This window comes from Gambusia affinis, linkage group LG02 (assembly GCF_019740435.1).
Source record: "Gambusia affinis linkage group LG02, SWU_Gaff_1.0, whole genome shotgun sequence".
NCBI lineage: Eukaryota > Metazoa > Chordata > Actinopteri > Cyprinodontiformes > Poeciliidae > Gambusia > Gambusia affinis.
The window spans coordinates 6,658,619-6,685,513 of NC_057869.1; the positions used below are offsets into that span (position 1 = coordinate 6,658,619).

The following is a 26,895-nucleotide window of genomic DNA, read 5'->3' on the forward strand; positions in this document are numbered from 1 at the left end:
GCGAGAACTAAAACATACAGGCTGCCGGCCCTCAAGGACCGACTTTGGGCACCACTGTCCTAGATGAAGCTGCTAAAAAAGTTACTGCTACTACTTGCTTTTACTTCAATTTAAAAGCACTCCTAGATTAGTGCTTCTATGTTTTTGTATGTCTGCTCTGTCTTCTCAACACCTTAGTCGCCCCCTAAAGATGGCAGGGGGCAGCTGCCACTGATCCAGATTCTGCTGGAGGTGTATATTTCTGAAAAAGGGGAGTTGTCCTCTCCTCTGTTTCTAAGCATGCTCAGTATTTGGAATTGCTGCAAAGTTAACAACATCATGTAATTGGCTGTCTATTGTAAATGCATTCTTAAAGTATTTTGTGGGGGTTGCTGTAGAAGTATTGTAGTATAAAACCTAGAACTCGCTGGAGGAATCATGTATCCCACCTAGTCTAGCCATGGAATCTGCCAGAATGAGCTGGAGAATGTCAATAGGGAGAGAGATGGTGGTGGTTCCCTAGGGCCTATTACCCTTGTGACACAATCTCGAATCAGCACAAGACAATAGACATGAATTATTTTATTCATGTAAAACCCACAACACAAACTTAGTCTTCAGACAGTGATATAGCTTGCCTGAGTGTTTTTATCTTGGAGCATATTTAGCCAAGCAGACCTTTCAGTTGACTTTTTTTTAAAACACAGATAACAGGACTGGTAAGTGGACTGAAACCTCTCTTAAACAGAAAAGCCTACCAGACACTAACACCATCTCCCGTGAGAGCATTTTTAATCAGCCAATTTCTTTCCCTCAATAGTAGAAACATATTATTTATGTTTTTTCCCTTTAATTGTCTTGCATGTGAATACCTATGCTATAAATTGTGCATATTGAATCTGACAGCATACATAGTACATTGGAATGTACATCAGTGTTATAAGAAGAGCTCCTTTGCTTTTAGAGAACTAATCAGTGAAGAATGCTCTGTTACAGCATTATCAGTAGCTGCTCTTAGAAAGGAACGGGGATGTCGCTCGGTTTTAAAATGGATCCTCACTACAAGAGAGATGTGAGTGTGCCAAGTGACTCATGTCAAGTGGATTTTCTTATCTATGAAAGATGGGTGGTTCTAATACAGAGGCTCCACTATGCACAGGGCAGCCAGGAGGGCTGGCAAACATTAGGGGACAGAAGAGGCTTTCTCCAGACATGACGTGCTTCAGGTTAGAGGAACTAATCAAGGACTAAACAGATGTAATTTTTAGAAACAACAAAAGCTAAAAAGATCTACAAAAACGAAAAGCTCCAATAGATTAGGTGGACCAGCGGGGGAAAAATTCTTCCACCAGGAATTTTACATTATCAGCAACTCTAAGCGAGAGGTGGAATATTTTAATTTAGACTGCTCTATTCCTGGCAGCTCTTTCTTTACCAAAGCAACTAGCAGCCACAGGAATCATGACCGAGTGGACTTTACTCAAACGTCTCCTGGATGCTGTCCATCATCACTCCACTATGATCGGACGCCTATGGCTCACAGTCATGGTTATTTTCAGGCTGCTCATTGTTGCTGTTGCTACAGAGGATGTGTATACGGATGAACAAGAAATGTTTGTTTGCAACACTTTACAGCCAGGATGTTCAACTGTTTGCTACGACACATTTGCACCCATCTCACAGCCTCGGTTCTGGGTGTTTCACATAATCAGTGTATCCACTCCGTCACTTTGCTTTATCATTTACACATGGCATAACCTGTCCAAGCTACCACAGAATAGTTCTCAGATGCTGGGAAATCGACCAAGGCATAAAGCCATTGATGTAAAGCAAGAGGAAAGACAAGAGACATTCAACTGCAGCTGTGACTCGGACAGTTGCTCAATCCACTCCCATAAGCATCTAGGTCACAGCCTAGCAGATGTGCTGGAGGACCTCACTACTAAGAACATTCAGAAAAAGGACCTAAACAATACAGTGAACTTGATCCATCCCCAAACCTGCACCTTCAGAGAGGGCACTGAGGTAGCTCAAGTTGGTTCTGGTGGAGTTCTGTCCAAATGTTACATTTTCCATGTTTGTCTGAGGGCTGTCTTGGAGATTGGCTTTGTCTTGGCCCAGTGGAAGCTGTATGGCTTCCATGTACCTGTCCAATTTCTTTGCACTTCTTCCCCATGCAGGCAACCGGTGGACTGCTACATATCCAGACCCACAGAGAAGACTATCTTCCTCCTCTTTATGTTCTGTGTAGGAGTTTTCTGCATTATGCTGAACCTCCTGGAATTAAATCATCTGGGTTGGAAAAAGATTCGTCATGTATTGAGGTTAAGAGAGAAAAAGTCTTGGGGTGGCTGTCCAAGTATCCAGGGTGGATATAAACCTTTTCCGCCTGATAGCCCTTCACTCACATCTTCTTTTGGATTTAGGGATGTGACCAGCACTACCTCTCTACCCACTCTGGACCTGGTGGTGGGTCATCAGCCTGATTGGAGCTGTGCACTTAGCCGTGAAGTTGTGGAAGTAGAAGTCAGGCCTGGACAAGCAAAGAGATCTGACTCACATAAATATGAGAGGCAGCTTCTGAAGACCAAGAAGGAGATTGAAAGGTGCAAACAGAGGAGTGCTGAGGTCTGGATATAGACAAAAATGGACAAAAATGCCTGCTGCTGTGGAATGTGAGCTAGCTCATTTACAATATTTAACTTACAGTTAGCTTTAAGACACTTGTTATGGTAGCTTTTACAGTTTGAGATGGCAACTAAATGGCATGGGTCAATGTAATGTGAGGCAAATTTAATTAAGCATAACCTTTCTGTGAATGTTTGGTACTAGTATTTAATGTGTCTTTGTGCTTATAAACCCAGGCGGGACCATCTACAGGTTTTTCAATATTTGTGAGCAGAGGGACTGACAATAATATCCCAATGGCCTTAAGGTTTTCTTCTTTTAAGTAGTCGACATCTTAATTTCAGATGAGTTTGGGATCATGTCCTTGTATTTTGAACAACACAACTAATTATATAAAAAATATCATAGCCTTGATCACTGGGATTAATATTTGTATTCTCTCTCCATCAGTGTTTTTAGGCTGGAATATTATTTTCCATTTAATAAAATATTTTTTGTGAAACTTAGCATTTCTAGTATTCCTGCAGTCACTATTATTTTTGATGCTGGTTTCTAATTCTCAGAGATTTAACTTTGAATTTCCATGTGTTTCACAGAGTCATGAAAATATTTTGTTCGTCTTATGTCTGGAGAAAATTAAAAATAGATGATTTGTACAAAAATATCAGAGGGTAATTATATGTAGCTTAATAAAACCTTAAAAAAGTAACCGAGGCATTTGTCTGAATTTACGGTGCAAGTTTTTAAGATCAGGATTTATAGGTAGTAAAAAATGACCTTCTGTTTCTCATTTTGTTCCCATTTATTTTTTCTTATTTCCTTTATGCTATATCACAATCTGAATGAAAACATTTTTTGCTCCAAATACTAGAACAAAATTACTCCATACTGATGTAAAAGCATCCAGTTTTTACAAAAGCTTTTCATAAGACATGGGACATACAAGTGGTTAGTTCCAAGAAACATTTTTTCAAATTATTTTTTACATAGAACCAAGTTGGTTTAAAGAGCTTCTTGTTTGCAATAATTAAAATCAGAATTTAAAAAACCTATTGTATTAAACATTATGGTGAATTAGAAGCTGCAAATCTTAGTTTAGTGCAGTGTGTTGCCATGTTTTCTTAAGATTGCATACACTGTGTGGTGACCCATCTACAATGACTTGATGTGGAGTTTGAGGTGCAATTAATAGTCAGCCGTGCATGCCAACCCCACATCTACCCTGGATAAGGATGCACACGGTCCATCTCAGTCCTACACTCTAGAAAAAAAGCTGTAGAGTGAGCTCAATAGAAAAAGAGTTTAAGGGACTCTTGAAGATCTAGAGGAATTTGAGTATAGAAGACTGGTGAAAAATCAATTTTCAGTTTGTCCCAACTTTATGGAATGTTGTTGAAGTATAAAGTAATGGACTAATGTCAATAGGGGGCTGAAAGTATAGAAAGCAGATGTATCAACAATTCTGGGACTAATTATAAAGATTCCAGAACTAAATAAATGAGCACAAGCTAAAGGAAGAATTTTGTAAGTATTTGTTGTGAGTGTATGGTTCTTTTTCAAGATTAATTCATTTTAAGGATTTTTACTACACTGAGTACCCATAGATCTAGTCAACATATCAACTAAAATCTGCATTCACAGCACCAATTAGCTTTAATAGATACTGACTTATGCAACTTCACACATTACTCACTCACCACACAAATACAACATCAGAAGCACATACAGATCACACACATTTTTTTCTCTTCAATTTCTCAGCAGCAGTGCAGTCAGCTGCAAGTCACATGACTGGCTTGCCTCGTCTCACTGAGCATGCCCAGACCCCCGTTAGTGTTGTTAGGCAAAATATAAGAGAGCAGTAGGAGAGATCTGCAATAGATAAACACTTGTACACGCACCAGCTGGCGCGCTTGCAGACACGCACAACACGCATCTAGGAACACAGTCCAGAGCTGTGATTGCTGCGTTCTTGTATTTTTTAATGGTTCTTTTGTCATCTATCATTTCAGTGGAAAATAGCCACTGACAGAGGGAGAGATAGAGAGACACACGCAGAGAGAAGCAGGTGCGCCCTTTAAGAGGAAAGAAGCATCTGAGGCAAGGGCAGCATCCCAGTCTCCATTCTCTGTGGAGGTAAGTGTGGATGGATGTGAGGGAAGTCCGGAGCGTAGGGGGAGGGGGGCAATCCGCCTGAGCGCATCTGTGTTTGGGCTAAACTGCTATCTAAAGAGAAGGAGGAATGGTGGAACGATCGAGGTGAATATATGTGTGTGTTTCTTTTTGTACGTGCGCACTGTCAAAAGGTAGGTGGGCTAATTTTTTTCTGTGACTCTATTGGTATGTGAGACGACAGAGGCCAAGGAAATGGCAGGGAGTGCGGAGGGTGAGTGGGATAAATGCGAGGAGCGGGCTTAAAGACGTAGAAAACGGATAGGAGCTGAGAATGGAGATGAGCAGGGTTTTGCAGGGTTAGAAAGAAAAGATCAGATTAGTGCGATCTATCAAAGTAAGAACATTTAAGATCTTTTTTGGTCAGTGAAATATTAAGGAACAGAAAAATTCACATTCTTGACTGTCATTAAGCTAAATATGTATAGCTTAGCTGTTTTTCTGTGAAATGTTAACACCATCATCTGCAGTGCAAATCTGTGTTGCTGTACAGCCTTTGTTATACCGATTTATTGTGTTTTACATTAAATGAACTGAAATGTGTGTTGTGATGATCCGTGGTTGATTTAGAAGGATATGGGACCCTGGAATAGAGCCAGTTTTGGTGCTATTCCCACAGAAATATCTAAATTGCAGTAGATTGATAAATAGGTAGACATCATTTTCAAGTCTTATGGGGCTTGTTTACATGAGTGTAGAGTATTTATGAAATTAAATATTAATTCATAGTTTCTACACAATTATTTTCTATATAAACAAGCATCCTTTAGGCTTTCAGCATGTGCTTATACCTTTGTCATTTTATACCCTTGGTTGTTTGGTACCCATCTTATTTGGGTACAAAGTGGAACAGTCTGCCTCAGGTGATTTTGTTTAAATCATGCATCAGTGCATAGCTGACAAAGAGGCATTTCTCACCTGCTTTTGCAGCCAACATTTTAAAGTAATTTTCTATGTTCTAATGATAATCTACTGCAGTGCAGTACTGGTCCGTGGACCTATATATATATATATATATATATATATATATATATGTATATATATATATATATATATATATATATAGCTATAGTTACTTCTATATTTCATTAAAATAGTTCACTACAACAAAAATATACTAATATGGCAAGGTTTAAATAAATTGACACCAAATAGTTTGATATTTTATGGTATTATTGTGATAAAAATAAAAGTGATGAAAAAATGATTTACTGCGATTATCAAGTAACCGTGACTGGATGGCCTTATAGCCCAATAAGCAAAAATCCAGCTCTTGGGAAACATATCCATTTGTAATAGGCTTCTTAAGGACTCCAGTCACATTTTGAAGTGTGATTTTATCACTAAAATTTGAACTTAAACTGCATTTAGTCATATTTTCAAATTTATTGATATCTATTGATGCACATGTATTGATTAAACAGTGAAAAAAAATAAAACAATCCCAGCTGTATCTGTTGTACGGGTTTGTAAACATCATTAGTTAGAATTTATTATGACAATAGTAAATAGGAATCTTATCATGATAAGAAATGTATCATGATAAATGACACGATAAATGCCCAACCCTAGTAGTAAGCAACAATATTGCAATGTGTAGGTAAACAAATTGGCCAGGGGCTACGTATTGGTTGGAGATGACAATGTTAATTTTTTAATAGTTCAAGCAGCGAACTGCATAAAAATCCACCTTTCCAAAAAAAAATTATTCTTGTTTTTTGGATACATATCATAAAATATGTTGTTTGCAAAACATCCATTCATTAAAGTACATATGTATTCGAGGGACTAAAACTTCAGGGTCCTGGGCTAATGCCTTGCCTGGGTGATGCTCATTATTTGCAGCATTAAAGCTAATTATTGTTTACATGAGTTATATGAATGAAATATGAACCTTCCATTTGTATGTTGGCATATGGACTTAAAACTTTATCACAATATTTAATGGTATTTATTGCAATTTAAAAAATATTGACAATTAATGTAGCTTTAATCCATCACTATCATGGCCCCACAAAAGTAAATGCTCTTCTAAAAGTAAAACCTCACCTTTTGTTGAATTATTCAGTTTTGTACTACTCCCTGATAAACAGTACCAGTCAATTGTATTTAGTAATATTTTGAAGTGTAAATGCAGAATTTATTGATAAACGTATGCAAGAATATAGTTCAAAAGCAAGAAAAATCACAACCCTAGTTTTGGCTTTTTGTGGTTTCCATATATCATAAATTAGAATCTGTTGTTTTTAACAGTATTCATTGACAGTTATTCTTGCCAACAAGCAGTGGAAACAATGGGCTCTTTTTATGCCATGGTTTTTGTGGTTACATCAGTGCTGTCTTTCTACTGCACTTCTAAGGAAAAAAAATACAGTAACCTCTTGTTCTTTGGTATTAATAGACTAAAATCCTGGAAAAATATCTAAACAAAGAAGTCAAGACATCTAGAGTACTGAACGTACAGCACGAATCTCCCACACACTTTCTCTCAACAGTGATTAATGCCACTCTGAAAGGAGGCAGAGATGGTTGTTGCTAGGATACATGGGAAGGTGAAGTGCAGGCGATTTAAACAAAAAAAGGAGGAGGGCACCGTTGACTAAGAATGGTATCTCTAGCAGTAACCTGTGTTGCATGTTTTCTTCCTCTGCTGATTTTCTTTCTTTTACTTTTTTCAATTTTTCCAAGGCTGTGGAATTCAGAGGAGTGTAAAAAGGAACAGACGGTCACACAAAGCTCTTCATTTTTTTGTGCTCTTGCTCCTTTCACCTGGAGGTAGGCTGCAATGGTTGGCACTAATCAGAGGCCTAAACCTGTCTGAGAGAGCCCTATGAACAGCCGATCCAATGGTAAGACAGCTGGGATCCTATTGGTGTGTGTAATCAGTGAGTTTGATAAGACTGTGTCACATAATTGTCGCTTTTATTTAATATTTATATAATTGTGAAAGAGATTTAATAATGTTCCAGGGTAACATGTAGAATAACTGATATTGTTTTTGGCATTTAGATTATTTTAGCTTTATTTAAAAATAAATGTCCTGGTCTGTTGAGCTGAAACTGCCATGCTTTGACATATCTTTTTTCATATTTTAAAAGTCATCCTTGTCATTCTCAGTTAGGTATTCTTATGAGGAAAGATGTCAGAGGATGTTCTGTGTCTTCTCTTTGAGATGCTATATAAAGCCTTGTTTGAAGTCCTTGAGCGGGAGGCTAAATAGGGAGATGAAAGGATGCTATGAAGAAGCTGTAATTTCTTTTCTCTACTATAATGGTGTTTTCACAATGCGTGGGCCCACAGGATATCAAAGGCCAGTGTTGGACCGACGAGGAGTCAGATGGGGAGAACGAATCTGAACAGTTCCTTTATGGAATCCAGGTAGAGAAGGCGTTATCACTTCACTGTTAAAGTAGTTTTGCTAAGATGTTACACTTTTTTTTTTTTTTTATTAAATTTCTGTCATTGCTATGTATTTGATGTATTTTTTAAATGACACTGAAGTACAAATTTAAATTACCTCAAAATCTGACTATTCTTTGTGCCACCTTGAGCCAGTTATCTATATATTTGAAATTAGTGTTGATCAGTGATTTACCACGCTTTCTGTTGGTCTTTCAAAGCTGTTCTTTGAAATTTGGCTTCTTTATCCATTTTCATTCAGTCTTTGCCCCTGATTATGTTAAAAAAAAGAAGAAAAAAAAGTTGTGTTTTTAGTCCTAGGCCAGTATGAGATTGTCACAATTTAAAAACCTTGAGCAAAAATATAATTCTTTCTCTGTATGTGCACCAAAAAACAAAGTCAAAATGCATAACATGGCCTGACAGCTTTTATTAAGAACACAAAAATGACTCTTACTACTGCTTACATAAAAGAAAGTATTGATTTGACCAGCTTCCTGTTGTATATGGTTCCATACAAGTAGTATTAGAATTGGTATGGATATCACAGGTTCTAATGTTATCTATTACATTAATTGTTATTGTATTTGATACACAGCCAAAGAAAAGATACAGAATAAACACACACTAACTCTAGTTGTTTTAAGTGCTTATTATACAGAATTTTACAAAGAATAAATGTTAAAACAAGATATTAGCACTTTAGCTGTATCTATCTCACTATGTATAAAAAGTAGTCTAAATCCTAAAGAAAGCCTAGAAAAAATCGTCATAAAACCAAAAGAATAGTGTTTATTTAGAAAATAAGTGCTTTTCCACCTCATATGAATTAAGAAATGTTGTGTTATATGTTGGCAGAAAAAAAATAAAAAATAAAACCACTGCAGCTCAGTAAATTAGAATATCATCATAAAGTTTATTTATTTCAGCAATTCTGTTCAAAGGTGAAATTCATATGCTTTCTAAATCAATTGCACACAGTAATATATATCAAATGTATTTTCTGTTATTTTTGATGATTATGGATTAAAGCTAACAAAAACAGTAAACTCAGTTTCCAGAAAACCTTAATTTTACATAAGGAGAAAAAAAGAATACATTTCAAAGCACATATATTAATATTATGGCCGTGTTATGCTCTATACAATCAAGAGGAAGGCTGCTGAATTGTCATTGACACCTTCCTTCCACCAGGTGGGCAAGCCACCAGTATTCATTCCAAAAGGCGTTAGTTATTCAAATAAGTATTCTACATTGAAGCACATGTTAAATTTAGTGGAAGAAAAAATATGGTGGAAAAGGGTGCATACGCAACAGGGATAACAGAGATTGATGAGGTATGGACTACATATGGAGTCAGGACTTCAGGAGCCACAAGCTCATTACTATTTTAAACCGCTCCTGAACTAAAGAAAAGACCAGAAGTGTCCTGCCTGGATTATTGCTCAGAGCTCTAAAGTTATATATTCAGATGAACGTATTTGGAAATAAAGGCTCCATATTTTTATTAGTTAGCAACAATTGCATTCATTGTTTAACAAGCACACAGAACTCCTTTTTGTCACTGTTATTTTAGAAGTGTTAGTTAGGGTAAGCTGCATCTTTAAATATTTACATTACACACAAATGTGGTAAATATTTCCATCATAAAGTCCCACTGAGCAGGGAGAAAATTTTAAATAGCTTCCAACATGCTGCTTGATATCTGAAACTTTATATTCTGTTTAATAATAAATCAAAATGTATTATTTGCAGCATATTTTAAAGACTGGCAAATTAATCCCCAAGACCATCAGGAAATTCATCATCTTTATCTCATAAAGTTGATAGCTCTTCTTCCACTTAAGATCTTAATCTGAGTTATCCCTTTTTTACTGTTATCTTCCAAGTCTTTTGATTGAAATGTAAATCCAGTAAAGCTCATTTCAGCGAAGTCAAAGTACATGAAAGCAGTGCAGCCATGATAAGAATGGAACTGTACTGCACACTGAGCTCAGAAGATGAAAGTTTGACTTCAAGACACCAGACACAAACATGACAGACTTTTTATACCAGAAAATGATCAAGAACCAAATCTTTCAGTGGTAACCAGAAATAATAAAAATGACTTATCTATTTACTTTGAAAGAAGTCCAAAAATCAGTATTGAGAATTCCTCTAGTTATTAAAATTCAAAGTCGGTATATAACCAATGTACATAATAACCAATGTACTTTCCATGTATATTATTAGGATTTTATGTGATAGAGCAAGTTAAATTAATACATCATTAATACATTATTGTCTACATTTTGCATGGTGTGCTGCATTCAGTCCTCAGATTTGATATTTGTGGAACAATCTTTTTAATGTAATGACAGCTGCATAATGTTTTTACCAGCTTTGAACATTTAGGACTTGACTTATTTTTTAATTTTTGTAAAGTAGGTCAAACTCAGTCAGGTTGAATGTAAAATATGTGAACAGCAATTCCCAAGTCTTATAACACCTTCTCTCGCCTGAGACGTATTCTACATGGGCCTCTTTAACAGTTATATGTCCTTTGATCCAAACTATTCTGTATACTTAGGGTGGTTAACCTGCTAGAAAATTAACACCTACACCAACCTTATGTGTTTAGCAACCTCTTAAAAGATTTCTTCCAGGATTGTATGGCATGTAGCTCCATCCATGTACATGTTTTATGGATGATGGGAACCCAAGTGCAAACAGGATATTGGGAGAGGCAGTTCAACAAAATGTGAAAAAGCTGAAGGGGTAGGAATAGTGCTGGTACTGTGGGATGTTTGGGTGTGTGTGAAAATAGTCGGTAACCATTGAGAATTCATTCACTGCTATAACTGTGACCAGTGCTGCTTGTTGCAGGGGAGCTGTGCTGCTGACCTGTACCGCCACCCTCAGCTAGATGCAGATATTGAAGCTGTGAAAGACATCTACACCGACAGTGCCATCTCTGTCAGGTACAGGACAGACTCATGTCCTGAAAATCTTTAAAGGTGTCACGCTAGCTGTAATGAAATAAAACTTTCCTCTTGATTTTTAAGCTAAATAAGAAAGGAGAGCATAACCTTAATTCATCTTTCACTGAGTGTAATCAGTAGAAATGGTCAGAATCTAATGATTCACATTAGTTTTGACAGATTTACTGTATCTGTTGCTGCATCTCTGCGCAGGGAGTACGGAACCATTGATGATGTGGACATCGATCTTCATATTAACATCGGCTTCTTAGATGTGAGTCAGCACTCTTCTCCCTGCAAATACCTCTTCCGACTTTTCCCATTACTATTCTAACGTTGACATTTTGCAAAGTAACACATCATTTATAATGCATCTGGTGCTCATAAGATATTTATGCATTGAGAAATGGCCATAATTAGGCTGCTAACTGTGTGTATTTGGGTGTGTGTGTGTATGCCTGATTCAGGAGGAGGTTGCAACAGCCTGGAAAGTTATAAGAACAGAGCCCATTATTCTGAGACTGCGCTTTTCTCTTTCTCAGTACCTTGATGGACCCGGTGAGTAAAGACGCAATGTGTGTGTGTTGGTTATCTAGAAGGGACATTAGGTATTTATGCCCCTCACTGAGTGTGGGAAGTGAGTACAACATGTGTCACACACGTGGGAGACTGGAAAAAAAAACAAACTTGAGTGTCTTTCTATCGACTCTGTAATGATGTTAGTCATCTTTCTTTATTTATTCAGAGCCGTCGGTAGATGTGTTTCAGCCTTCGAATAAAGAAGGCTTCAGTCTAGGCCTGCAACTCAAAAAGTAAGTGAGGTGATCATTTAAAATTGATCTGTGAAAGGATTTATGTCCCTCGACGTTTTTCAAATTTTGTCACATTACAACCAAAAACTGCAATAAATATGAATAATATATATTTTATCTGATAGTTAAAAAAAAGTGGAGAATAATTATGAAGTGGAAAGAAGGAAAGATGTATGGGCAACACTATTAACGTCTAAAAAGTGTGAGATGAACTTGTATTCACTTTTTAGAACCAATTTTCACCTCAAATTTCACCTCAATAATGATTGAGTCTTTTGGGCGATGTCTCTAGATTTGAAAATCTATACTAAAGGTTTTGGGCATCTTTCTTTGTAAGTAGCTCAAGCTCACTTAGTTGAGCTTGAGCTACTCAGATGCAGAACTTAAGCCTTTCTGTGCCCTGGCAAGATTATGGCTTCAGTCCTAAATTAATTTAAATTATTATTAAGTCATGACCTATGTGGTATATCCTGCAGACTTTATGATGGTATTTGTACATTAATGCTTTTAACAAATAAATGCCTACATGTAAGATTATGGTTGTAACATGACAAAATGCAAAAAAAGTTAAAGCTTATGAATGATTAAGAATGTAATTTTTTAAACTGATTTTCCTTTACAGCTGACATTAGACGTACGATTCAGCACAGTCCAGATTCACTCTAATCATGTTTTTAATGTGGCAGGATCCTGAGCACATTTACCTCACAGCAGTGGAAGCACCTCAGCAATGAGTTCCTCAAGGCCCAACAGGAAAAGAGGCATAGCTGGTTCAAAGCTGGAGGGACCATCAAGAAATTCCGTGCTGGGCTCAGCATTTTCTCCCCAATTCCCAAGTAGGTGGAGCTATTTATCTTCTGACAAAGCAATGAACAACTGAGTTATTGAACAAATGTTCTCTTTTTTATTCTTATCTGATAATGTAAAATTTCTCTAAAGTTTTAAAATTCGGTCACCACAACTATGCAATATAACTTCTAAAAAATAAATATATATTTTTACATATTTGTTAAAACTGTCACTATGTGGTGACAGATAATCAGTGAAAAGATTGAGCTCCTCTCTCCCTGAGCTACTATTGCTGTCTGAAAAAATACATCACTCCCAGTCAAAATCAGCCAATCTAACAACTAACTGTAGCAAATATGACCAGAGGGGGGAGAAAAAGTCAACACAGCATCTTGAACCCCAACTTAAAATCAAAAGCTGACAAAAGTTCCTGAGGGAAGGAAGCACTCCTCTCACTCCCTCTCTAGGTTTGACAGGTATGAGTGCCCAGGGATTGAATACTGAACCAGTTGATGGTGGCCAACTCCACTAACTAGGCTGCCCTGACATTCTAATGACTTGATAGCAGTCTCAGATCAAGGGGCTACTTGGATAAGGTATTGAGAGTTATGGCAGAAAATGACACTGGTCCTTGTATCTAACAGTTAGTAACTGGAGTTACTGTCCAAAGCCGATTTCAGTTGGCTGTCTTGTGTCTACTTTTAGTGTAGACTGAAAGACAAGAGCAGAAAAATGCCTCCAGAAACCCACCAAGAAACATAGTTGAGTTAATTTATAGGAAAAGTCAAGTACCTTCAAATCTGCAAACTTTCTGATCTAAATTTAAACCCTTCTAGTACACCTTAGAATATCAACACAAAGTGATTGTGTTGATATTCACAATCAACACAATCAATTAAATAAAAAATAAAAAATCCAGTCTATTGCATAGCTTCACAACAAATAAATTAAAATATTGTATATGTTTAGTGTATTTTTGTGTACATTTTGACGATTGTGACATAAAGAAAATAAAAATTTTAATTTTAGTTTATCAGAAAATTTGTCATTAACATAAGTTATTATTGACACTACATAAGATAAATACAAAGGATTTTATTAAACATAGAAATGCTGCAAAGGATTTTAACCTGTGGAGGCAATGGCATATTTTAGGGGTTACAGTAAAATGGCTTTTTTAAAATATTTATATGAATAAACCCATATGTATATTTATCATGCAACATTTCAAATGCAATACCTATGTTGTTAATTAATACAAAATAAATAATTATAACATTAGCAGTGACATGTCTAAAAAGCTGAGCAATTATGCTCACCTCAAATTAGCATAAACATTAGTTTGTATAGCTGAAATGGATGGATGGATTGATGGATGGAAGGACAATAAAGATTTATTTTAAACATGTGAAAAACAATAGTGCATACATCTGCACAGAAATGAAAGAGGATTGGTATTAATAACCAGCAAGGGATGTAACATAGGCAGAGATGGGTACAGTAGCAATTGTATTCAAGTAAAAGTAGCACTACTTCAGCATAGATTTACTCAAGTAAAAGTAAAAAGTATCAATCCAAAAAATTACTCATAAGACTAAAACATATTTGGTAAAAAGGCTTCTCAAATACTGAGTAGCTGATCATAAAATACAATTTAATATTTTAAAATGAAGTGTTTAGACAGACTAAATAGAAGCTAATATAATGTATTTTACTTAGTGGATTGAATTACTCAAATAAGTACATTTTTAGTCGTATTCTAATTTATTAAATGTGACTGTTCTTTCTCCATTGAAGTTACTTGTAGTGGATAGATATGCTAGAGTATCCAGAAATGTTACTCCAGTCAGAGTAACAAAGTTCAAAAAATTACAACAGTCAAAGTAGAAAGTACAGTGCAGTAAAACTACTCCTAGCACATTGCTTTCCAAAAAGTTACTTAAGTAACTCGTTACTACTCATCTGAACTTTTAAAGTTTTACGTGATATATTTTTCATGGACAAACTAGTCATACTTTAGCTAACATTATCTGCAACAATCAGCATTACTCCACTTAACCCGATTTGTCTGTGAAAAGAATTGCGCAAGGTTCTCTGCCTTTTACTGATTTTCTGTGTGTGCAGCTCTGCCCAGTAGCATTTCTACTGTTTCTGATCCACAGACGAAAAAACTGGCGCAAGCATATTAAAACATATTAACGACGGATTAAACAGATGTAATGGCTGAAAGAATGCAGGAGACATGGGGCGTAGATATTGGAAGCGTGGGAGATCCTACTTTATCAAATCAAGATAGGAATAAAAACTTAGCCACTCCTAAGTAAAACAATAAATAAATGAAGAAGAAATAGACAGCTTCCAGTCCTGGTCAGGAACGGCAGACTTTGTGGGCGGGCACTGCCTCCCAATGCCTGCTCATGCCGCAGAGGATGAGCTAGTTTCTGCTAGTTTGGCAAAATCCAGTCATTTGGATGTTTTTCTTCGTACAGAGGTGTGAAGCAAAAAATGAATCGAACAAAATAGCAATGGCAATGTCCTGGTTAAGTGCCTACACAATCATGAAGCAGACGCGTCACAGTTGGCCAGCAGACAGTCATTGACAGACACCAATAAGGGTAAGGAGAGAAAGGCTTAACTGTAGCAGTTCCAAAAACGGTGAATTGGGGCAGTGCTGCCCCATGTAAATGTTTTGACCTGCCCCATTGGCTGCACTATGTTTATTTTATTTTTGAAGAGACAAAAGAAGAAACTTTCATGAGTTACAATATTAGTTTTTTTCTTGATTTGCAACGCACCTAAAACCCGTCCCTCTGTCGTCTGGTTTTGCTGTGCCATTCCAGGATTAGTGGCCCCATTGGCCACTATTTACAACATTTTCTGGAAACACCCCTTGGTCAAAGTCCTTTGCAAAAGGCTGTAAACCTTGCATTTTATTAATAGAAATCAAATATTTGTCACATTTAGTCAAATTTTCAGAGAAACAGAATTTTGTATTTACATTAGTTTTAAGACGTAGCCATCACTCTTGAGCAAAATAGACACTTGAACTATTACTCTGTAGTTATAGTACTAAACTATTACAAGGATGGTTTAGTCTAAATAATCTTTTTGATCTTTTCAGGTCTCCAAGTTTTCCTCTGATCCAAGACACAGTTCTAAAGGGGAAGCTGAGTGTCCCTGAGCTGAGAGTGACCCGCCTGATGAACCGCTCTATCTCCTGTACAATGAAGAACCCTAAAGGGGAACTCTTTAGCTATCCACCAAACAGCCAGGTTAGGGCCATTTTGGTCCTTTCACCTCCCAGACTTCTGTTATTGTGAAATTTACTTTTCAGTTAATTTAAGTTTTACTGTGTGGTGTTATTGCTCCATTTATTCTTTTCAGTTTAAACTACACCCTTGTCTTTGTCCACCTGTCACCTGCATTATTTCACCTGAGCCTTTCCCCCACTCTTACCAAAACATGGCTGTTGTGCCCTTTCCCATAATGCTTTGTCTTCACTTGACCCATCAGACTGTAGCTGTCCCGGCGGCCAGGGCCCCAGCGCAGATTACCACGAGGCAGCTGATTGAATTGTTTTTTTCATCCCAGGCGGGCGGCCACTGCAAGAACATCCCTACTTTGGAGTACGGCTTCTTAGTGCAGGTTAGATCCTAAGAAAATATATCTTCACAGTCAAAAACATTTTTACTCCCAGTTTTAGTTATTATGTATTGTTTAGGATACAAGCCTGTGGAGCTTGGTTAGTCTCTAACACAGTTTTCAGCTATATAATGCCAACAGTATAATTCTATTTGATTTTATCTGATAGACCAATATGAGGTAATAAATGTTAAATAGAAAGAAAGAAGGTCGATTGTTTTGTTTTTTTTATCTTAAAAGTGTGGCATATGTATTGGCTCCCCCTAAGTTAGTACCTTGTACAGCCACCTTTTGTTGCGATTGCAAAGTCTTTTAGTGTTTGTCTCTACAAGCTTTGCGCAACAGAAGACTGATTTTTTAATTTTGCAAAATAGTTTAAGCTCAATAAGACTCAATGAGGAGTGTCTGTGAAAAGAAATTTTCAAACCTTACTGTTACTATTAACAATGAGTTAGGTTTTAGTAGGTAGGTCTTAAAAAAGTAGGTCTTACTTTTGATTGACGAATTTGAAAAATGATTTGAAAACATTCCGTTGTAGCTCTGGCTATATGTTTATGATTGTGCTGCTGAAAGGTGAAACAGAGCTGCAGTTTCAGCTTTTAAACCTCTATGAGACTTTATTTCAGTACGGTCCTGCATCTAGCTCCATCTATATTCCAATCAAGTCCAACTGATGAATACCAACCAGTAAAATGATGCAGCTTTTCTTGCAGGAAAAGTTGCGTCGGGATGTTGCCAACATAAATGGAGTTCACTTTTTTTAAGAACTTTGAAATAATCAAGCTGTTTTTGCACAGTGAACTTGAAGTGGTTGGATCTCATCCTGACATCATTTAGCAGTGCTTTATTCAGGAATGAGTTGTACTGTGTTATTCAAGGACAAGCTGTGAATATTTTATGCAAAAAAGAGCTGCAACATTTTCCCTGAAAATGAGGTTGACGTGTCTAAAATCGGCTCATGTAGCTTTTAAACATAAGTATGTTAACTGAAGTCTCATGACCTAACCACCAAAACTAATTCATTAAAGGAAAGTTTTTTGACCAGTGATTTAATTGTTTGTGAGAAGGAGACACAATGCAGACAATCTGAAACAATCTGACACACTTCTTACGATTCTCTCAAATGGGGCAGATTTAGCTAAAATATCACAGATGATTTAAATGTTTAAATGTTGAAGATTTTGTCTACAAACATACTGTAACATTATTATGAATTTGATTTGTTTTAGCTGCCATACTGCCATTATTTGAAATTTTCTTCATCAGAAATGTGCATGAGTCAATGTTTCTTTCCCTTTGACGTTTTTGATTGTGCATTGACATTTTAAAGGACAAAGAAGAAATCTTTCACAGCAAATCTGGTTGGCAGTGATTGTATAAGTGGGTTAAAAGCAATGCACTGTATGTAGAGGACCACAAATCTGCTGTCTCACTTTGGTCTGCTTCTAAAACCCTATTGTAGATTAAAGTTGCAGTGACAAATTGTCTTTCCGAATTGATTCTTTCTGTCTGCACAGCCTTTATTCTTGTAAACATCAGTGCTGCAGGTGGGAGTTATAATTGGCAACTGCATTATGCTTTTTCTTGTAACAGATAATGAAGTACTCAGAGCAGAGGATCCCCACTCTTAATGAGTACTGCGTGGTTTGTGACGAACAGCATGTCTTTCAGAATGGGTCCATGCTGAAGGTATCAAGAAAAGAGACACACTCCTGTATTAATATTTGATTTGTTTTCTTATTTTCTACATATTTGAAATACACAATGCATAAATAAAATCTATCTATGTATATTATTCTATACATGTATTTTTCTTTTTCTAGGAACTGAGAGAAGAGCATATTAATCATGCTTTTTTCCAACAGTTTTGTGTGTTTTTAAAAACAATTATTTTTACTGTATCTATGCAGCCTGCTGTGTGTACCAGAGAGTTGTGTGTGTTCTCCTTCTACACTCTGGGTGTGATGTCTGGAGCTGCAGAAGAAGTGGCAACAGGAGCAGAGGTAACAACAAACATACATATGCAGGATTTTGGGGGTCAAAATCTTGACATTCATATAGAAAAAAAGTCACAAAAAACATGCATATACCATTATGAGATTTTTCCCTAATTAGTTGTACTTTTATTATTATGTATACTAAGAGATATCAAGCTAATTAGTATTAACCTTTTCTGACCCTTACCAGGTTGTGGACCTGCTTGTGGCTATGTGTAGAGCTGCACTTGAGTCCCCACGCAAGAGCATTATCTTTGAGCCCTACCCATCGGTTGTGGATCCAAATGATCCCAAAACTCTTGCATTCAACCCGAAGGTTTGCATTCCCACTCCTTAATGCATTATTCCAAGTAATTTGAGAATTGATTCAATAAATGTGCAGTCTGTTTTATTTAATAAACTACTATCACAAGATTTTGTTTTATATTTATTTTCTTGTATAAATAAAGTTTTTTTTTTTTCATAATAATTTTTTCCTTCTCCTCTGCATTTGTTTGCTTTCACCTGGACACAGAAGAAGAATTATGAAAGACTGCAGAAAGCACTGGACAGTGTCATGTCCATTCGTGAAATGACCCAGGTACAAAAAGGACGCAGGAGGGACAAATCTCTATCAAGAAGAGAAAGTCCTTTTGTCTGTATAATAATTTGCATTTTCCAAGTACTTATTTGATTTTTGGCAGATGGACGTAAACAGCAGATGCTTCTCTGTTGTTTTCAGGGTTCATATCTGGAGATCAAGAAACAGATGGACAAACTGGACCCTTTGGCCCACCCTCTGTTGCAATGGTGAGAATCCATTCCAAAAATGTGTTTACACTCATTCTTTAAAAAGCATTTTAAACTGGAAATATCCCACATATACTACTACACTCCTGCAATTAATAACAATACAAATTGGGATATGTAATATACTTTATTATTATTATTATTATTATTATTATTATTATTATTATTATTATTATTATTATTATTATTATTATTATTATTATTATTATTATTATTATTATTATTATTATTATAAATTCTGTTTCTTTGTAGGATCATCTCCAGTAATAGGTCTCATATTGTCAAGCTGCCTCTCAGCAGGGTATGAATTCAAGATATTATTCCTTTTGTCTCCAGAAACAAAGACACACTTTCATTATGCTTTTTTAAACATACTCTTTCTCTCTCTCACTCTGGTTTCTGATTGCATTTTTACAGCAACTGAAATTCATGCACACATCCCACCAGTTCCTGTTGCTCAGCAGCCCCCCAGCCAAGGAGGCTCGCTTTCGTACCGCCAAGAAGCTCTATGGCAGCACCTTTGCCTTTCAGTGAGTTAACCCTAGCTGATGGAAATTCCTGTTACTATCTATAAAAATTGTTTACAAAGTGGTGGAAAAACCTATGTCTTATTATTATTATTATTATTATTATTATTATTATTATTGTTATTATTATTGTTATTGTTATTGTTATTGTTATTGTTATTGTTATTGTTATTGTTATTGTTATTGTTGTTATTATTATTATTATTATTATTACTATTATTTAAAGTAACTTTTTTTTTACATTAAAACCTACCTTTGACATCAAAATATTTGAGAAAATGTAGCAGGATAATTTCCCCAACAACCACTATAATATATTATTAGAGCATGACAACCAAATTATAGTGGATATGTAATTTTAATGAAACCACTCCAAACAAAAGGACAAAGCAGTGACTGCTTTCTTGGACTGAGAGGACACCTTTCTAAGCCAGCACATGGAGCCAATGATATTTATGTGAGTGAGACAGAGATTTGTCCTGTAGCAGATGGGGCTCTGCTGAATATTTTAGATACACTCGACCCATCTGGGCAGTGTCAAACTAAAGCACACACAGTGCAGACACTCTCGCTTTTGCTACTGGTTAATGCTTTAGATTAATTAATTCCAAATAAACATGTCTAATATTTAATTGAAGCTGAGTGTCATCACTTTATTTTTATCTCAACAGAAATTATTCTAAACAGAAATATCTTTGCTTTTAAAATTTAGAAGACATTCCAAACAAAGGTAAGTGATAAGTTTAATTACAACAGGACAAATAAATTTTCTCAAGTCCAGCAGCCATTCATCAATCTTGGCTCTTTTCAAGAGAGATTAAATACCTATACTGGGAAATCCAGTCAGTAGTCATACATATTTTAAAATCTAATTTATAAATAATAAATGACAGCTGAAGATTATCCTGCATTTTTAAACAATCCTGCATAATTTGTATAAATTGCACTACAGTTGAGACTCAGATCGAATTAAACACTAAACATGAAAAATAGTTTATCTTCAGTGCCTGGTCAAAAAGGAAATTATCAACACATTTAAAAAAACAGGGAAAAAGAATACATTAAGAACAAAAACACTACAACAGAAAAATTATCTTAGTTAAGCTTAACTTTGATTGAGTCCATCAAATTAAATTTTAGTTCATTTCAGTTGAACTCTGTTTAATTCAGATTATTTAAGCTACTTTAACTTCTAGTAAATTCACAGTAAATGCCATCCTCAAGAAAAAGAGGTGCAATTAATATCCAATTATATTTTAATGTATAATCAATCCGGTCATCTGCAATCATATATTAATTTAATTCAGTTCAGTTTAATTCAGATAATTTTAAATCTGTTTTTTATTTTATAGCAACAATTGACAACAAATTAACTCTTAAGATTGTTTACATGAGACAAGGGTCAAATTCATGTCCAACTATTATGTAATACCTAGATCCAAGTTGTTATACTCATACTTTGCCTTTTCTTGTTTTTCTCTTTACTCCAGTGGATCCCATATAGAGAATTGGCACTCTGTTCTTAGAAATGGACTGGTCAACGCCTCTTACACCAAGCTGCAGGTAGGTTATTTCAGCTCAGATTTATGGAGCTTCTTCCCACAGACAGTTAACCCGCCTTTTACAATGCAGGCTTTCCATCAGGCTAATCCATATTTTCTATCAATAGATGTCTCATCTTGTCAATTTTTCTTGAGAACAGGCCACAGTGGCAGATGTTTCTGGTCAATATTGGCTACTTTCAGCAAATACCATATTCCAGCTCAGAGAACTAGGAGTAGGCTGTGGTTTCAGCTGCCATGTCAGGAGGCTGCCTGTGTGCCCTGCGGGGGTCGGTCACACGCTAAATACAAAAGAAAACTTTAATAGTTGTGAGTAAAATTTCACTTTCACATAAATAATTAATCCAAACCTGAAATAAACAGGACGGATACAATTTAAAAACCAAAATGACAGAAATTAGCCTAAATAAACTTTGTCTAAAAATATCAGAGCGCTAACCCAACACAAGAGAGAGCACAGCATTGCCTCATTTTCACAATACAGCCTATAGAGGCTGCTTAGAGACACTTGCATATCCTGAAAATAGATTAAACAAAATTCAATCAAAAATCTTGAGCTCACTGAATCATTCTTGTCAGCTGCGATTGCTCTGCCACACTGATATGTCTAATTTATGCCTCCTTTGTTCTCCTGAGTTTTTGAACTCTCCATCTTGGATCTTGGCTCAGTGCTTTTTGCCTCCTCCTCTTTGTCTCAGCTGGAGCATCCACACCCTTCCTTTGTCACCGTCTTTCACAGAACAAAGGAAACTGAGTCAGTCTCCACCTTCAGTTAGCACACATCTCTCATGATCTTCTGTTTATTCGTTTTCTGTAAATGTGTCTGCGTGGGTGTGCGAGTGGGTGTGTGTGTGCGTATACTCCCTCGTAATTATGTCTGTTTTCTTCCACTTATACCAATACCATTAGTATAGTTTACATAGGTGTTTGTCTGGCAGATGTATTTATAAAAATTAAAATTCAAAGTTAAACCTTTGTCAAAATTCAAATGCAAACATCCACTGTGAATGCATTACAAACAAGCACAAAATAATACATTTGTGACGTGGAAGATAGAGGATGCTAAAGATTTTAACCATGTTTCATCTGTTAGATTCACAGCTCAGAAACATTGTAGTTTATGGTTGTAAAGTGACACAATTAAAAATGTTCAGAAGATCTGCACACTCTATGTGTCACTGTAAATCTTTTTCATCTTTTATCCGAATGTTACCTGAATACCTAAATCTTATACATTAGAATTTCATTAACAAAATTCAACCACAACACATTCCTTCTCCGTTTTGTTTCCACTTTCAACTATTTTGATTCTCCTGTGTGAATGTTTTTTGACAACTTTCACACAAGAAAAGCTGTATAAAACTTTTCACACAATTTTCTTTTGGTGAAAAAAAATCTTTTTTTATTTATTTTTTTTTTAGCATAGCTGATTAGGAAGAAATTGGGCTGTATTTGTGTGTACCTTATTCGTAAATGTAAAGCTCAGTTACCCATCCTTCCTTCCTGCTTTTTTCAATCCCAAGCTGCATGGTGCAGCGTATGGAAAGGGCATCTATCTGAGCCCCATCTCCAGTATATCTTTTGGATACTCAGGTAGGATTATGTTATTTTCAACATTAAGACCTGCTATCCCCGCCTCTAATCAGTGTCTTCCTGATGTGGCCTGATCATCATGATGGAGCACGCTATTTTTTTGTCTAACAGCTGCCAATATGTTGTGCTGCTGTTTTGTAGTGTCATGTCTGTTCAAGCTGAGCCTTGTGTACAACATGCCTTTCCATACTTTATGTTGTGGTTGTTTTGGTTTTGGGTTTGCAACATTAATATTTTCTTTTTTTTTTCCCTTTTCTCTTCTATTGTACTGTAATTTTGTATTGTTTGTAAAGAGAATATGTCAGAAGGTTGCAAATTTCCTGCTTGTTAACCAAGAGTCCAAGCAAATGATCAAAACATATGTTAAAGTCCAGTGCATTCTGTAAAATTTGTAAAGAGTTTCCCAATATTTCAAAAAGACTACAGTTTCCAATTGTTTTGTAGGCATATTTTTTTGTTTATGCATGCAAACATTCTGTACACACTCATAAAAACACTGAAGTTGACTTTGTCAAAGCCTTCACAATAAAGTCATTTTCCTGAAAATGACAAAAAATTAAGTTTACACAACCTGAGTGACTCAATTAGCATTTTTCTAAGACAATTTTATTGGGCTTGCTGTGCTGTCTTGTGTAGGAATGGGGAAAGGACAACATCGCATGCCCACCAAAGATGAGCTGGTACAGCGTTACAACCGTATGAACACCATACCGCAGGTGAGGGGCACATTGCACTCTTAGTTGTGTTAAAATGATACATTTTCTTTAAATATATATTTTGCCACGATATTGTGGCAGTTTTTGTTTTTTGTCATATCTCCATACAGACTTTCATTGCCTACAAAAAAAAAAAACCATTATCCTTTGAACACATCAGTTAGATCTTAATCTAAACTGCAACCCATGATTTTATCTTTCGCTGTAGAGCCGTCCAATACAATCAAGGTTTCTGCAAAGTCGAAACTTGAACTGCATTGCTCTTTGTGAAGGTAATAACTGTGCTAAAGGTGAAGTACATGTTTGTGTTTGATAGGTATACTTTTGAAAATCTCTGTGTTGATAAATATATATTTAATGCAGAAGATGTGATATTAATTTGCACTCTGTTTGGACCATGCACAATATGTTCTGCAAAATGTAATTTACTAATAAAAATAAATCTTTTATTATTATTTATTTCAACAAATAAGTGCATACAGAACAAACATTACAGACTAACAAACTGAGGTATTGATCTAAAAATTAACAATTTAGTTGTTTTTATTAGATTAGTGTTATAATAATTATAAATGATAAGTTCTAAATTATCTCACCTATTTTAATAAAGGCCAAATAAAAGTGTTGTCTGGGTTTAAATGAGGAGTCAGGCAAACATGACAAAAATATTTAATACAAATTGTTTTTTTTTGTTTCTCTTCCCCAGTGATCACATCTAAAGATCTCCAGAAACACGGCAACATATGGGTGTGTCCCGTCTCCGACCATGTCTGTACCCGCTTCTTTTTTGTGTGAGTAATCCAGTCACTGTGACAAAAAGCACCATTGCCCTTTGATGGAAAGTAGTTAAAATGAGTTGTCATTTTTCCAACAACCACTATTTTTAGGTTTTGACATAAATGAAAATATAATTTATTTATTCATCAATAACTTATATCTGCATTTAAAACATTAGTTATTTTTTATGTTTTTAACCAAAGTTAGTAGGAGCCATTGCGCAAGGTCCTAATAGCTACCTCCTGCTCCATAGACCCCTGGTCTACCACTTAAAATGCTCTGTATGCTACAATAAAGTTTATTTTTGCAATGTAGTCATAAGCTGCTAAGATTAGCAAATACTCCAGTGTGAATACCTTTACAAGCCGATGTTTTTAATTGTATTTTGTGTATAATTGCAGGTATGAGGATGGCCAAGTAGGAGATGCCAACATCAACACTCAGGAGCCCAAGGTGCAGAAGGAGATCATGCGTGTGATTGGGACCCAAATCTACTCAAGCTAATGGAGGGTCCGCAGCAGATCTATCCCTATCTCAGCAGGGGGGAAGCAGACAAGACAGACAATTGAAGCAAACGTTTTGAGTGAGCTGTCCTTAGGCCAGACACTGAGGGATGAAAAGCTCCTGAGCACATCATTACCGACATGGTTTAACTCTAGTGTTCTTGTTTTGTCCTCTTTCTCTTGTGTTTCACCTTCTCCACATTGTTACGACTTACATGTTCACCTGACCCTCAGTTAGGTTGCAGCTGGTTTAAATCAGCTTTCCCCGGTTTTTACTGCTGTCTACACAAATGCACTCATTTTTCTGGGACTGCCGAGGCTATATTCTTGTTGCTGTGTTTTTACTTTAACTGATTCAGTTTTTTATTCTTTTTTGTGAATATGTAGTAAAACAAATATTCATTCCAAATGATTATTGACCTTTTTATGGCAAATATTGGAGAGAATTATGCACACATCGAAGTTAGTTATTTGTATGTCTTTGGAAAGTTATTATCTGTAATTTTCTGCAGTATTTTCAGACTGAAGACATGAACTGAGGCTGTGATTAACAGAGGGACATACACCACTTGTCCACTGATACCTCTAGGCTGTCAAAAGTATTTTTTGAAATTCAAACTTAATATCAATATATGTACTTTGTTTTGCATAAAAATATCTACTGTAGTTAATCTGTTCACGATAATTGTTGTTTTAGAAACAGAAAACCGGAAAATTTTTGGCCTTTTGAGATTTTAGTTTGTTTTTATTTACTATTTTAACAAACACAACACAAAACATGAAAAATTATGCATGTTTTCAGATTGCAATAATAGATTAGAATTAAACAAAATAAGATCAAATCATCTTAACAATAAACAGAGTGCATAAAAGTGAATATTATTTAGTGATGAATTAACCTATTGAAAATTGAGTTTTTAAGCTGCCAATTAACAATTCCTTTACATATAAAGTAGAAAATGGGCTGAAAAATGGGACCCATATGTGTATTAGACATGTTACCAAAACAGACTGATTTCCATTTCAGATCCAGCTTAGAAAGAAATGTGGGTTTTGTTTAATTAACCTAATCGGGTTACAGGAAGCACATTGTGAACCATAAAAACTCCTTAACCTGAAAAATAAATAATAGAAAAAGACCCTTGCCCCACCCTAAGCATTTCAAGAAATGATGGCATTGAATGTAGGATTTGTTTTATTTATCAGTTTGTTTTCTTATTTATTTGGAATTCAGTCATTTAGTGCGTACAGAAGACTTAAAGAGAAAATTATGATGGATGAAACATCAGAATAAAACTGTAGCTCTCAGAGTGCATAACAGTGGTGCAAATTTGTACAGTTAAAACCAGCTAATTACACAGTATGCTGAAAAAATTAAACACAATCCTATCTGCTTTTTTCTCTGTCTGAAATTGAACAAAGAGAGAGCGAGAATATTTTCTGAATTTCTTCAATTGAGAAGTTTACATAATTTCACTCACTGTTTGCCAGAATAATATTTTAAATCACATGACTTGGGTCATACATTGCAGATTTCCTTCTAGAAGCTTCTCACAACAGTTTGACAGAATTTTGACCAGTTCTTTATAACTAGTTTGGCAGTATACTTTGGTCATTCACCATTTGCAAAACCCATTTGTGCTCAAAGATTAACCTCTTGGCTTACGTGCTTCAATATTTCAAGTTTCCTAAAAATATCTGGAGTATTATTCCACTAAAAATAGGGAGCAGCTGCTTTAAACCAGCACCAATGGATGGATAGATTCTCTCTCATTTTGGGTGCATTTGGCAAATAAAAAAATAAAACTCCTGGTGTAAGACATTTAAACTTTAGTCTGATTTAATATCAAGTCATGTTTTTTTATGTATTAAAATATACAAGTATCTTGTTTTAACTGTATGTGCTGGGACTATCATGTGCCTCTGTAGGGAAAAAAGTATTTTTGTGATCATATTACTGTCATAGCCTTTTAACCTTTTGTACATCATTGTTTTTTATGAGTCATCACTACATGAAATGAATAATTTGCCGTGCTCATTTTCAAACGAC

At 35.7% G+C, this 26,895-nt stretch overlaps 2 protein-coding genes across 9 annotated transcripts; both read left to right on the plus strand.

Moving 5' to 3' along the window:
• Positions 1 to 1,352: 1,352 nt before the first annotated feature.
• Positions 1,353 to 3,263, plus strand: gjd6 (gap junction protein delta 6). Its single transcript, XM_044141759.1, has 2 exons — positions 1,353 to 2,303; positions 2,406 to 3,263. The coding sequence occupies exons 1-2, from the start codon at positions 1,441 to 1,443 to the stop codon at positions 2,617 to 2,619; spliced, it is 1,077 nt and encodes a 358-aa protein (XP_043997694.1). The 5' UTR covers positions 1,353 to 1,440; the 3' UTR covers positions 2,620 to 3,263.
• A 1,174-nt stretch (positions 3,264 to 4,437) lies between these two features.
• On the plus strand, positions 4,438 to 26,895 carry LOC122819943 (protein mono-ADP-ribosyltransferase PARP6). Of its 8 annotated transcripts, none has more exons than XM_044097027.1 (23): positions 4,439 to 4,743; positions 7,468 to 7,628; positions 8,080 to 8,157; positions 11,029 to 11,138; positions 11,352 to 11,412; positions 11,606 to 11,696; positions 11,884 to 11,950; positions 12,637 to 12,786; positions 15,861 to 16,011; positions 16,253 to 16,384; positions 17,975 to 18,070; positions 18,292 to 18,384; positions 18,569 to 18,694; positions 18,893 to 18,958; positions 19,100 to 19,167; positions 19,420 to 19,468; positions 19,585 to 19,697; positions 21,185 to 21,257; positions 22,780 to 22,849; positions 23,486 to 23,565; positions 23,774 to 23,837; positions 24,272 to 24,356; positions 24,744 to 26,895. In XM_044097027.1, the coding sequence occupies exons 2-23, from the start codon at positions 7,626 to 7,628 to the stop codon at positions 24,844 to 24,846; spliced, it is 1,929 nt and encodes a 642-aa protein (XP_043952962.1). In that variant the 5' UTR covers positions 4,439 to 4,743; positions 7,468 to 7,625; the 3' UTR covers positions 24,847 to 26,895. The 8 variants fall into 8 exon arrangements, 7 of the variants coding, with proteins under 7 accessions (XP_043952962.1, XP_043952986.1, XP_043953001.1 ...); XM_044097051.1 differs by having other exon boundaries at positions 18,896 to 18,958; XM_044097066.1 differs by having other exon boundaries at positions 16,331 to 16,384.

Excerpts from the sequence above, each read along its gene's own strand:
- LOC122819943 (XM_044097027.1), top strand. Across the intron at positions 11,697-11,883 it reads TCAGTACCTTGATGGACCCG|AGCCGTCGGTAGATGTGTTT; the intron begins GTGAGTAAAGAC and ends TTATTTATTCAG. Across the intron at positions 16,012-16,252 it reads GCTATCCACCAAACAGCCAG|ACTGTAGCTGTCCCGGCGGC; the intron begins GTTAGGGCCATT and ends TTGACCCATCAG.
- gjd6 (XM_044141759.1), top strand. The coding sequence starts at position 1,441 with ATGACCGAGTGGACTTTACTCAAACGTCTCCTGGATGCTGTCCATCAT. Across the intron at positions 2,304-2,405 it reads AAGATTCGTCATGTATTGAG|GGATGTGACCAGCACTACCT; the intron begins GTTAAGAGAGAA and ends TTTTGGATTTAG.